The sequence below is a fragment of the Littorina saxatilis genome, linkage group LG15 (genome assembly GCF_037325665.1).
Source record: "Littorina saxatilis isolate snail1 linkage group LG15, US_GU_Lsax_2.0, whole genome shotgun sequence".
Taxonomy (NCBI): domain Eukaryota; kingdom Metazoa; phylum Mollusca; class Gastropoda; order Littorinimorpha; family Littorinidae; genus Littorina; species Littorina saxatilis.
Genome location: NC_090259.1, coordinates 11,040,293 through 11,052,724, shown reverse-complemented (window position 1 = coordinate 11,052,724; position 12,432 = coordinate 11,040,293). Strand labels below are relative to the sequence as shown.

At 41.8% G+C, this 12,432-nt stretch overlaps 1 protein-coding gene across 1 annotated transcript in view; it reads right to left on the bottom strand.

Annotated features, from left to right (window-relative positions):
• LOC138948532 (collagen alpha-1(XI) chain-like) overlaps positions 1 to 12,432 on the bottom strand; it is a 106,224-nt gene that overhangs the window by 16,109 nt on the left and 77,683 nt on the right. The window contains exons 28-30 of the mRNA XM_070320084.1: positions 9,827 to 9,880; positions 9,442 to 9,486; positions 5,908 to 6,060 (exon numbers count right to left, since the gene is read on the bottom strand). Of these exons, the coding sequence (XP_070176185.1) occupies positions 5,908 to 6,060; positions 9,442 to 9,486; positions 9,827 to 9,880 (252 nt within the window). The remainder of the gene's footprint in view (positions 1 to 5,907; positions 6,061 to 9,441; positions 9,487 to 9,826; positions 9,881 to 12,432) is intronic.

Sequence of the window (12,432 nt, the reverse complement as noted above, 5' to 3'; positions counted from 1 at the left end):
GATCAGCAGGAGAAAAACAACGTGATCAGCAGGAGAAAAACAACGTGATCAGCAGGAGAAAAACAACGTGATCAGCAGGAGAAAAACAACGTGATCAGCAGGAGAAAAACAACGTGATCAGCAGGAGAAAAACAACGTGATCAGCAGGAGAAAAACAACGTGATCAGCAGGAGAAAAACAACGTGATCAGCAGGAGAAAAACAACGTGATCAGCAGGAGAAAAACAACGTGATCAGCAGGAGAAAAACAACGTGATCAGCAGGAGAAAAACAACGTGATCAGCAGGAGAAAAACAACGTGATCAGCAGGAGAAAAACAACGTGATCAGCAGGAGAAAAACAACGTGATCAGCAGGAGAAAAACAACGTGATCAGCAGGAGAAAAACAACGTGATCAGCAGGAGAAAAACAACGTAATCAGCAGGAGAAAAACAACGTGATCAGCAGGAGAAAAACAACGTGATCAGCAGGAGAAAAACAACGTGATCAGCAGGAGAAAAACAACGTAATCAGCAGGAGAAAAACAACGTGATCAGCAGGAGAAAAACAACGTGATCAACAGGAGAAAAACAACGTAATCAACAGGAGAAAAACAACGTAATCAGCAGGAGAAAAACAACGTGATCAACAGGAGAAAAACAACGTGATCAGCAGGAGAAAAACAACGTAATCAGCAGGAGAAAAACAACGTGATCAGCAGGAGAAAAACAACGTGATCAGCAGGAGAAAAACAACGTGATCAGCAGGAGAAAAACAACGTGATCAGCAGGAGAAAAACAACGTGATCAGCAGGAGAAAAACAACGTAATCAACAGGAGAAAAACAACGTAATCAGCAGGAGAAAAACAACGTAATCAACAGGAGAAAAACAACGTAATCAGCAGGAGAAAAACAACGTGATCAACAGGAGAAAAACAACGTAATCAACAGGAGAAAAACAACGTGATCAACAGGAGAAAAACAACGTAATCAACAGGAGAAAAACAACGTGATCAGCAGGAGAAAAACAACGTGATCAACAGGAGAAAAACAACGTAATCAACAGGAGAAAAACAACGTGATCAACAGGAGAAAAACAACGTAATCAACAGGAGAAAAACAACGTAATCAGCAGGAGAAAAACAACGTAATCAGCAGGAGAAAAACAACGTAATCAGCAGGAGAAAAACAACGTAATCAGCAGGAGAAAAACAACGTAATCAACAGGAGAAAAACAACGTAATCAGCAGGAGAAAAACAACGTGATCAACAGGAGAAAAACAACGTAATCAACAGGAGAAAAACAACGTGATCAGCAGGAGAAAAACAACGTGATCAGCAGGAGAAAAACAACGTGATCAGTAGGAGAAAAACAACGTAATCAGCAGGAGAAAAACAACGTGATCAACAGGAGAAAAACAACGTAATCAACAGGAGAAAAACAACGTGATCAACAGGAGAAAAACAACGTAATCAACAGGAGAAAAACAACGTAATCAGCAGGAGAAAAACAACGTAATCAGCAGGAGAAAAACAACGTAATCAGCAGGAGAAAAACAACGTGATCAGCAGGAGAAAAACAACGTGATCAGCAGGAGAAAAACAACGTAATCAGCAGGAGAAAAACAACGTAATCAGCAGGAGAAAAACAACGTAATCAGCATACTACGGCTCACTTTTGTGCGTCTCATTCAAGGCCTTACCTACAGCATCTCTGTTTCATAAGAAACTGTAACATTGACGATGATAATAATACTAATACTACCAATAACATGTTTTTATATAGCGTTATACTAGTATGGTACAATATGTAACATCGATAATACTACTACTACTACTACTAACAATAATTGCTGCCCTACATGCCAACCGGCATAACGGGCAGTAATTAAGTACCAACAATAATGGAAAATTTTAAAAGTAAATTTTCATTTGATTAATATACTTACCCGAATCACATATAGCATTGACACAGTCTGAGATGCTAAGGTCTGAAAACGCTTACCGGTCTAACATTTTTAAAGGGAAGCAACCCCATCACCAAAAGAGCGAAGAATAGCCATGGTAATGAGCACATACTCTGGGAGTTACCTCCCATTGGTGTGTACTATGTCACTACCTCTATCACCACGTAGCTACAATCATACAGCTTTAAACTTAAAGAAACTAAAAAATCATAGGCGGGGCAGGTGGGAGGGCATAAACTATGTGATTCGGGTAAGTATATTAATCAAATGAAAATTTACTTTTAAAATTTTCGATTAAATTACATATTCTTACTCCGAATCACATATAGCAGATAGCTTCAACAAGGCGGTGGGAAAGAAAAATCTAACTCACTCAAAAAATCCTTGCCAGAAACTGGCCCGCTGCCAACAAGTCAGGAAGGGCCCGGTGGGAAAGAAAAATCTAACTCACTCTAACACCCTTGCCAGGAACTGGCCCGCTGCCAACAAGTCAGGAAGGGACCCGAGAATTGTCCTGATTGACAGCCGCGATGTCTCTCAGGCAAAACTTGCTAAAGACAACTTCAGAGAGCCAGTAAGCTGTGCCCAGCACTTCGTCCAATCTCCCGGACCGTAAAACGGCACAGGAAGAGACCCCAAGCCCTGGATTAAATGAACCCGAGGCTAGTAGAGGGGAAAGACAATCTGCCCCCCCCCCCCACCTTTCTATTGGAAGGAAATGCCAATGCCCGACAAGGCCTGTGAGATAGAGGTCAGCTCAAGAGAAGAGTGACCGATCTCCACACAAAGAGAGAGAGAGACACCTGAGTACAAGGTACCAGAGTCCAACTCGATGGAAAAAACTCAATAAAGAGCACAAGCGTTTCTAAAGTTCCAAGAAGGTGAAGAAACGCTCACCCTCCAAGGCACGCTGTACTGCTTCTCTGCGTTAGAGTCCAAATCTAACCAAGGCAAGAATCATAGTACTCCTGGGAAGTGACAGAAAAAACGTCAAAGAAAAAACCTGACTGCAATCTTTGACATCGTCACCCATAAAGCATGCTTGAGGAGGGTGCCGTAACCAGCAGTCTTGCTGCCCTCAAAAGAGATGGTCACCAGTTATCCTCTACCCGTCCATGCGAAAGCAGAGAGAGATAGTACGAGGAAGCAGCGCCTTACGATTGAGCGTAAGCAACCGGAAGTGCGAAAGTCACAGTGGTCGAAGCCTGGTGTGACCGGTGACCATGAACAAAATGGCTAACAGCCAGAGTGTCCGCGGTTCAGTCTGCTTGTAGGTAATTGAATGTGAATCAAGAACCCAAAACAGAAAACAAGACTGGTAAGCATACACGGAAAACCGTGAAGCCGACCAGTCAAGTGATGCCCGTAGGACAGCCATTGTTCCGAAGTACCCACAGTACGCAGGTAAACGAAAGAAACGAAAGTTTCAGCTGCCAAAAGAGATGCTGGGCTATGAGCCCACAGCAAAGAAACCGAAACATTAGCTAACCCTCTGCCAGAAGGAGAGGACTAGCCAAAACTGAGAGAGGTGGTAAGCCACAAAGGATGACTCCTCAAACCTACATTGCCAAAGACAATGCCCCCTCAGAAAATAACGAGGTGAACCTGAATGCCCGAAGGCCGGCCGCTGTTCCTCGCTCACCGACATCCGTACGGAAGCCGGAAATGCAACCAACGAAGCCGCAAAATGCGGAAATGAGGATTGCGTAGACTGAGGCCAGAAGCCATAAAGCCCGGAGGCCAGTCTCCGGTCAACCCCAGCACTGACCACGGAGTGAACGAGTGGTGGGGGACCTATGCTTCCAGTGGGAACCGGAAGCGCAGCAGCCGAAAACGGCTGCTGCCCTTGCTCTGAAACGCCCGTGAACGCGTAGAACACCGGGGGAGATAGAGCAGAAGTTTTTGTGTATCCGGACGAAGCCGAAAATGCAACCAACGAAGCCGCACAATGCGGAAACGAGGGCTGCGTAGACTGAGGCCAGAAGCCATAAAGCCCAGAGGCCAGTCTCCAGTCAACCCCAGCACTGACCACGGAGTGAACGAGTGGTGGGGGACCTATGCTTCCAGTGGGAACCGGAAGCGCAGCAGCCGAAAACGGCTGCTGCCCTTGCTCTGAAACGCCCGTGAACGCGTAGAACATCGGGGGAGACAGAGCAGAAGTTTTTGTGTATCCGGACGAAGCCGGAAATGCAACCGACGAAGCCGCACAATGCGGAAACGAGGGCTGTGTAGACTGAGGCCGGAAGCCATAAAGCCCGGAGGCCAGTCTCCGGTCAACCCCAGCACCGACCTCGGAGTGAATAAGTGGTGGGGGACCTATGCTTCCGGTGGGAACCGGAAGCGCAGCAGCCGAGAACGGCTGCCGCCCTTGTTCTGAAACGCCCGAGCACGCGTAGAGCATCGGGGGAGACAGAACAGAAGAATGCAAGTTGTGAAAATGCCCCAGAGAACTGTCTCCCAAAAGGGAGTGTCCGGTCGCCTCACGAGGGCTGTTGGACCAGTTCAACTTACCGTCCATGCCGACCACGGCAGTAGACGACGAAAAACAGTAAGCCGATCCCTGGAAAACGTCACAGACGGCAACGTCACAGAACGCCAAGGAACAAGCGTCACCCACGGACGGGGGAAAAACGACGCTGGCAAACGACGTAGAATGCAATTCTTCTCTCCCAAACTGCGGAACTCTGGAAATAAAGAGCAAAGCAGAATAGACACCAGAGCGCCATGCTCCGATGCCTAAAAGAGGAAAAGCAAGAAGAAAAAGAAGTCAAAGACATGCTTAACTGCCCCCCCAAACACGTGTTCATTTGGGGCAGAATTAGTAACGGACATAACTGTATTACATGCTTAGTCCGAAACGACAACAAATACAAACGGTCTGGTAGATCCCTGACAAAAGACTTGCCATGTTCAATGTCGGCCATGCTGGCCAACCAAAAAAGAGACCAGACAATAAGTTACTGGAAAATTTACTAGTCCAAAACGGACAAAAAGTCAGTAACTAAAACAAAATTCCTGTCAAACTAATGACCAAAAGGAAAGAGCTTGCCGACTAACAAAGTAGAAGGCAAGTAAGAAGGTAATATAAAGTTTACCTCACCATTACATAGGCCTAGCCACATCTGATACCTGTCAGCTATGCTGACCAACGAAAAAGGGCGGCCATACCGTAAGTTACTGAAAAAATTACAGGTCCAAAAACGGACGAAAAATCAGCAACTACAACAACATTCTTGTCAAACCAATGACCAAAAAGGAAAGAGCTTACCAACTAACTAAGCAGAAGGCAAGTAAGAAGGTAATAAAGGATTACCTCACCATTACATCGACCTTGCCACATTTTATCACTGTCAGCCATGCTGTCAACAAAAATGGCGGCCAAACAAAAAGTTACTGAAACATTTTCAAGTCCAAAAACGGACGAAAAGTCAGCAACTACAACAAAATTCCTGTCAACATAATGACCCAAAAAGGAAAGAGCTCACCAACTAACGAAGCAGTAGGCAAGTAAGACGGGTAAGTGGCCGGAGGGTGTCAAACAAACACCAAACCACACAGCCACGAGAGCGCCAAAAATCAACAACCTGATCCTCAGTGCTGAAAAAGTCGTATGATTGTAGCCACGTGGTGATAGAGGTAGTGACGTAGTACACACCAATGGGAGGTAACTCCCAGAGTATGTGCTCATTACCATGGCTATTCTTAGCTCTTTTGGTGATGGGGTTGCTTCCCTTTAAAAATGTTAGACGGGTAAGCATTTTCAGACCTTAGCATCTCAGACTGTGTCAATGCTATATGTGATTCGGAGTAAGAATATGTCATTTAATGTGTTTTACATAGCGCTATGGTATAGTACAACATGTGCAAACGAATACTTTTGATTTACAATGACAGTGTTGTGTAATTTTGAACGTTTCATAAAATCTTATCCGTTTTTGTTAAACACACAGAAAGACACTTACATTTGGACCGGGTGGTCCCATGATACCGACAGGACCGGGTGGACCCTGGATACCCTGCTCACCGGTGAAGCCAGGTGGTCCAGGCGGACCAGGGTCACCCTTTGGACCAAACGGACCAGGGATACCCTGCTTGCCTCTCTCTCCGCGCTGACCCTGCAGACAAATCATTAAACAGTGTGTTCAAATAACAAAGCATTAAACAGTGTGTTCAAATAACAAATCAATCAATCAATGAGGCTTATATCGCGCATATTCCGTGGGTACAGTTCTAGGCGTTCTGCAGTGATGCCGTGTGAGATGAAATTTTATACGGCCAGTAGATTGCAGCCATGTCGGCGCATATTTACCTTTCACGGCCTTATTCCAAGTCACACGGGTATGGTAGACAATTATTAACTGTGCTTAAGCAATTTTGCCAGGAAAGACCCTTTTGTCAATCGTGGGATCTTTAACGTGCACACCCAATGTAGTATACACGGGGGGTGGTTCGGACACCGAAGAGAGTCTGCACACAAAGTTGACTCTGTGAAATAAATTTCCGCCGAACCTGGGATCGAACTCGCGCTGACAGCGGCCAACTGAATACAAATCCAGCGCGCTACCAACTGAGCTATATCCCCGCAGTGTGTTCAAAGAACAAATCATTCAACAGTGTGTTCAAATAAAAAATCATTAAACAGTGTGTTCAAATAACAGTGTGTTCAAAGAATAAATCATTAAACAGTGTGTTCAAATAACAGTGTGTTCAAAGAATAAATCATTCAACAGTGTGTTCAAATAACAGTGTGTTCAAAGAATAAATCATTCAACAGTGTGTTCAAAGAATAAATCATTCAACAGTGTGTTCAAATAACAAATCATTAAACAGTGTGTTCAAATAACAAATCATTAAACAGTGTGTTCAGATAACAAATCATTCAACAGTGTGTTCAAAGAGCAAATCATTCAACAGTGTGTTCAAAGAACAAATCATTAAACAGTGTGTTCAAAGAACAAATCATTAAACAGTGTGTTCAAATAACAAATCATTAAACAGTGTGTTCAAAGAACAAATCATTAAACCGTGTGTTCAAAGAACAAATCATTCAACAGTGTGTTCAAAGAACAAATCATTCAACAATGTGTTCAAAGAACAAATCATTCAACAATGTGTTCAAATAAAAAATCATTAAGGCCAACAAAAAAAAATAGGTCTGTTTACGGTAACCCGACCGACCCTATTTTTTTCGCGCGACCCTAGACTTTTTTTTGGCATTTGGGAAAAAAATTTAAAAAAAAAATCTAGGTTTTTTTGCAAAATAACGTAAAAATATAGTTTTTTGGAAAAAAAAAAATCCCGACCTACCGACCCTATTTTTTGGGCCTATGTTACCGTAAACAGACCTATTTTTTTTTTGGCCTAAACAGTGTGTTCAAAGAACAAATCATTAAACAGTGTGTTCAAATAACAAACATTTATTATACAGTGTGTTCAAATGTGACCCTCCACCACGAAATGAGTCGCATGTCACCTCGCGCGGTTCTGCGCTAGGCTTAATATAAGTCCGGGGAGTGTCTGGTAACAGTGTGAGGGTCACCTTCGTCACAGGCTTATAACTCAAACAGTTTTCGCTCTTTTCTAAAACGGTTTTCACCACTGGATAGAGCATAAAATACTCTTTAGGAAAATGTAAAAATATGAAAATCATGCAAAGGTGACATGCGACTCATTCTGTGGTGGAGGGTCACAAATAACAAACATTTATTAAACAGTGTGTTCAAATAAACATTATTTTATTAAACAGTGTGGTAATTCATTTGCTTTTGTCTTCCCTGCAAGCGGCTGAACATTTGTTCAAGATAACTTTTGTGTAATTAGTGTTTATCTGTGTGCACTTAATTTTTTATTAGTGTTTGTCCGTGCACTTGTTTTTTGAATGCTTACATTTTTGTCAATAATTAAACGTTGTAACATACCTTTCTTGTTTTTTGAGTGCTGGGTCGATATATTTGTGAATGTTACTTTTTTGTCAATAATTAAACGTTGTAACATACCTTTCTTGTTTTTTGAGTGCTGGGTCGATATATTTGTGAATGTTACATTTTTGTCAATAATTAAACGTTGTAACATACCTTTCTTGTTTTTTGAATGCTGGGTCGATATATTTGTGAATGTTACATTTTTGTCAATAATTAAACGTTGTAACATACCTTTCTTGTTTTTTGAATGCTGGGTCGATATATTTGTGAATGTTACATTTTTGTCAATAATTAAACGTTGTAACATACCTTTCTTGTTTATTTAATGCTGGGTCGATATATTTGTGAATGTTACATTTTTGTCAATAATTGAACGTTGTACCATACCTTTCTTGTTTTTTGAATGCTGGGTCGATATATTTGTGAATGTTACATTTTTGTCAATAATTAAACGTTGTAACATACCTTTCTTGTTTTTTGAATGCTGGGTCGATATATTTGTGAATGTTACATTTTTGTCAATAATTAAACGTTGTAACATACCTTTCTTGTTTTTTGAGTGCTGGGTCGATATATTTGTGAATGTTACAATTTTGTCAATAATTAAACGTTGTAACATACCTTTCTTGTTTTTTGAGTGCTGGGTCAATATATTTGTGAATGTTACAATTTTGTCAATAATTAAACGTTGTAACATACCTTTCTTGTTTTTTGAGTGCTGGGTCGATATATTTGTGACTGTTACAATTTTGTCAATAATTAAACGTTGTAACACATTGTTTTTTGAGTGTGGAAAGGCCCCCCCCCAAAAAAAAATCTGTTTACGGTATCCCGACCAACCCTATTTTTTCGCGTGACCCTAGACTTTTTTTTGGCATTTGGGGGGGGAAAAAAAAAGGCAAAATAACTCAAAAATATGGGGTTTTTTAGAGAAAATTTTTTTTTAAAAATCAAAAAAATCCCGACCTACCGACCCTATTTTTTTGGGCCTTTGTTACCGTAAACAGACTTTTTTTTTCTTTTCCTAAATCAACTAGATAAAGGAAATGCTAAGGTGGACCTAGGTCATCTTTTGGGACAAACGGATCGGGGATACCCTGCTTGCCTCTCTTGACAAATCGTTAAACAGTGTCTCAACATAATTCATCAAACAGCAAGAAGAGGGGGGGGGGGGGGGGGGGGGGGGGGGGGGGAGGGGGGGGGGGGGGGGGGGGGCTGTAAAATGTTGAAACTTGCATTCAAAATGGTGCAATCTGGTGGAAAACTGAGCACATTTACAGCAGTTTCTCATTCTAACATTTCTCGGAAATCTGCAATTTCATGGAAAATTAGGAACCTTGTTAGATTGTGTGCCAAGAAAGCAGGTGTGCATGAAAAAGCCCCACATTTGTCAAGCACAACGACCAGGGAGAAGGATAACACCCAAATAAGCAATTCATTATATTTAGTGATGCCTATGGTGATAAGAGCTGATTTTCTATTTTAACATGAACATGAACATTAAAGTTTAAAAGAAAAATCATATTCTTATCTTTCTTAATTCAGTAAATTAAGTTGTAGGTTCGAACCACTTACCCTGATACCAGGTTCTCCAATCTCGCCCAACGGACCTGGGAGACCCTGAAATCACACACACACACACACACACACAAGCATTAGACAGAAATCAACCTTGGTTTTATTCGCAAGCAAGGGCAGCAAATCACTTGAAGAAAATTAAAAATGTCTGGTCTTCATCGATTCTTCATAATTATTAAATGATGTGTCATCCACCTAGTTCAGCGTTTACGATAGCATCGATGAGTGCTCATACTGAAGCACACTTTTGCCTCAAATGAGAAGCAGACGACATTGTGCACTGGTTGTCTCCCCTTATTCAGCAACCTTTCTCATTCCAAAGCTCCTTTTATGATCAACACATAAGTGCGAGAACTTGGCATGATAAAAGACATCACTTTACCCGCTTTCCACGAGCTCCACGACGACCTCTGCGACCTGATCGACCTCTTGTGCCCTGTGACAGATAAGATGCATGTTAACAATGCAAGCAATAAAAGCATGTAGATATTTTTAACATACAGTAAAAACCTGAGTCTAGCGGACCCTTGTTGTAACGGCCACCTGCTACATACGGACAGTTTATCATGGAACGAACACGATTTCAACAATAACTAACCTTTAACGGACGGACACCTGCCACTTACGGACGCGGACACGATTTTTCTGACCGTAGGAAGTGTAAACACTGTCACAAACGGACACTACGTACATGAAAACACAACTTCGAAAACTCGACTGTTATTCAGGTCAGTGCTAGGCAGCCGTAGCACAAATGGTTGTTGATTGGTTGTCCTGTCCCTTTTCTGACCAATCAGTGGCTTGTTTAGATGGAGACTCACTTTCGCTCACTCACTTTCACTTCGCTCACTTTCGCTCACTCACTTTCGCTTCGCTCACTTTCGCTTTTCCGCATTGTGGATACAGTCACAACCAAAAGCAACAGTACTGTGTTTGAAAATGGAATCTCCAGCAGGAAAAAGAAAAGCGTTGACTTTAGAGCAGCGTGTCGCTGCCTTGAAAAAACTAGATAGCGGCCAATCATGCCAAGATGTGGCGAAGGAGATGGGATGTGGGATGTGGTAAAACGCAGATCGCGAGGATCAAATTGGAAAAAGAAGACGTGATGAAGGAGTGGGAGTCGGGGGCACGAAGCGACCAAAAAACTGTGAAACGTCGGAAAACGCAATATGAAGACCTGAACAACGTGGTATGGGAGTGGTTTTGTACTGCAAGATCGAAGAATCTGCCAGTCAGTGGACCACTTATACAGGTAAGAAAATGCAACCATTTATCATTTATCATTTACCACTTCCCCCTTCCCCCTTCCTACTAATCTCTCTCTCTCGATTTCTCTCTCTCACGCTGAAGTCCATGCTTGAAGACGAGCCAAACAAACAGGCATCCAGGACTTTTTCAAATCGTCTTGATGAACACTATTCAATTCAATTTAATTTAATCTAATGTTTTAATTCCTGTCACCGCCCTCAATCTGTGCCTTGTACAATGATCTGGTAATTTTATTTAAGTTTTTACCTTGTGTTTTGTGTTGAAAAATAAATACCAACTCCAGGATTGACAAAAAGTGTCTTGTACATTTTACGTGCTCTTTGTAATATATTGTCCCGGCCCCTCCACCTGTGAAGAAAGGACACCTGTCTAATAGGGACACCATTACCATACCCCAAGGGTGTCCTTTAGAGACAGGTTTTACTGTATAACATGAGTTGCTTCTTCGCCTCTGTTTTTCTAGTGTGCAAATATATATCTCTTGTACTTGAAGATTGCAATAAATTTATCATGGGTGCAAAACGTACCTTAAAGGTGCACAAAATACACCCACAATAGAGACTGTAGTCTCAGGTTGCCGAGACTTGACACAAACAGATTCTAGCCTGAGTAACTTTGTGCATGTACATCCATATTTTCATATAAAAATTAATTTCGTAACTCAGATCGAGATCAAATTACAGAGGTTATGACCACAACATCTGAAAAAGCACGGTCTTAAAATAGGGGCAAGTCCTTTTTTTCTTTTCTTTATTTGGTGTTTTACGTCGTTTTCAACCACGAAGGTTATATCGCGACGGGGAAAGGGGGGAGATGGGATAGAGCCACTTGTCAATTGTTTCTTGTTCACAAAAGCACTAATCAAAAATTTGCTCCAGGGGCTTGCAACGTAGTACAATATGTAGAGGTTACATGCCGAGTCTCAGTGATTATCAAAAATAATGGTCGAAGTTAGCGGATCATGAAAAATGCGAGCTTTAGCGAGCTTTTTCATGACCGCGAACTGAGACCATTATTTTTGATAATCACTGAGACGAGGTGTGTAACCTCTTTATTCCTCCTTTCTTCAGTTATTCAAAGAAAAGAGGAGGTTTTTTGCGAAAGTTTGATCGAATCCTATTCACTCAACCAGTCAACCTGCGCAGGCGATCGATTAATGCGCGGTTGTATAGTTCCGTGCAAATCATTCCATTCTGTTAACACTTCTTGTCAGTTTCCTATTTTGGACTAAAATCAAGTACACAGATATGCTGTTATTCTGCTGTGGCGGCAAAGGCAGATATTGTGTGTTCTGTATATGTTTTGGTATCGGTTAGGAAAATGTTCTTTCGTCAAATGGGACTAGCAGACGAACTTTTGCACCCGTGTTCCAACGTTAAAAACTGTATGAAGTTAAGTTTTCTGGGGAAAATAGTGTATGAAACCGCTTTATGTTGTTTAAATTGATGAGATGTGTGCATTTGGTTGCGTGTGATTTGTTTATTAAATGAAATATTGTTGAAAACTGACCGTCGGATTGCAGTCTGTTGTCGAAGAAACTGAGTGAAAAGAAGGGGAACTACTCTTGTCGCTAGACAAAGTATGAGTTACTTGCCTTGGGAAATTGCTTGTGATGAACGTCTGATCTAGATTCAGAAAACAACCGAACTCATGGATTTTATATGGAGATTCATGTGTTCAGGCCTGTAGTTGTTAATTTAAATGCGGTATGTTTGTATT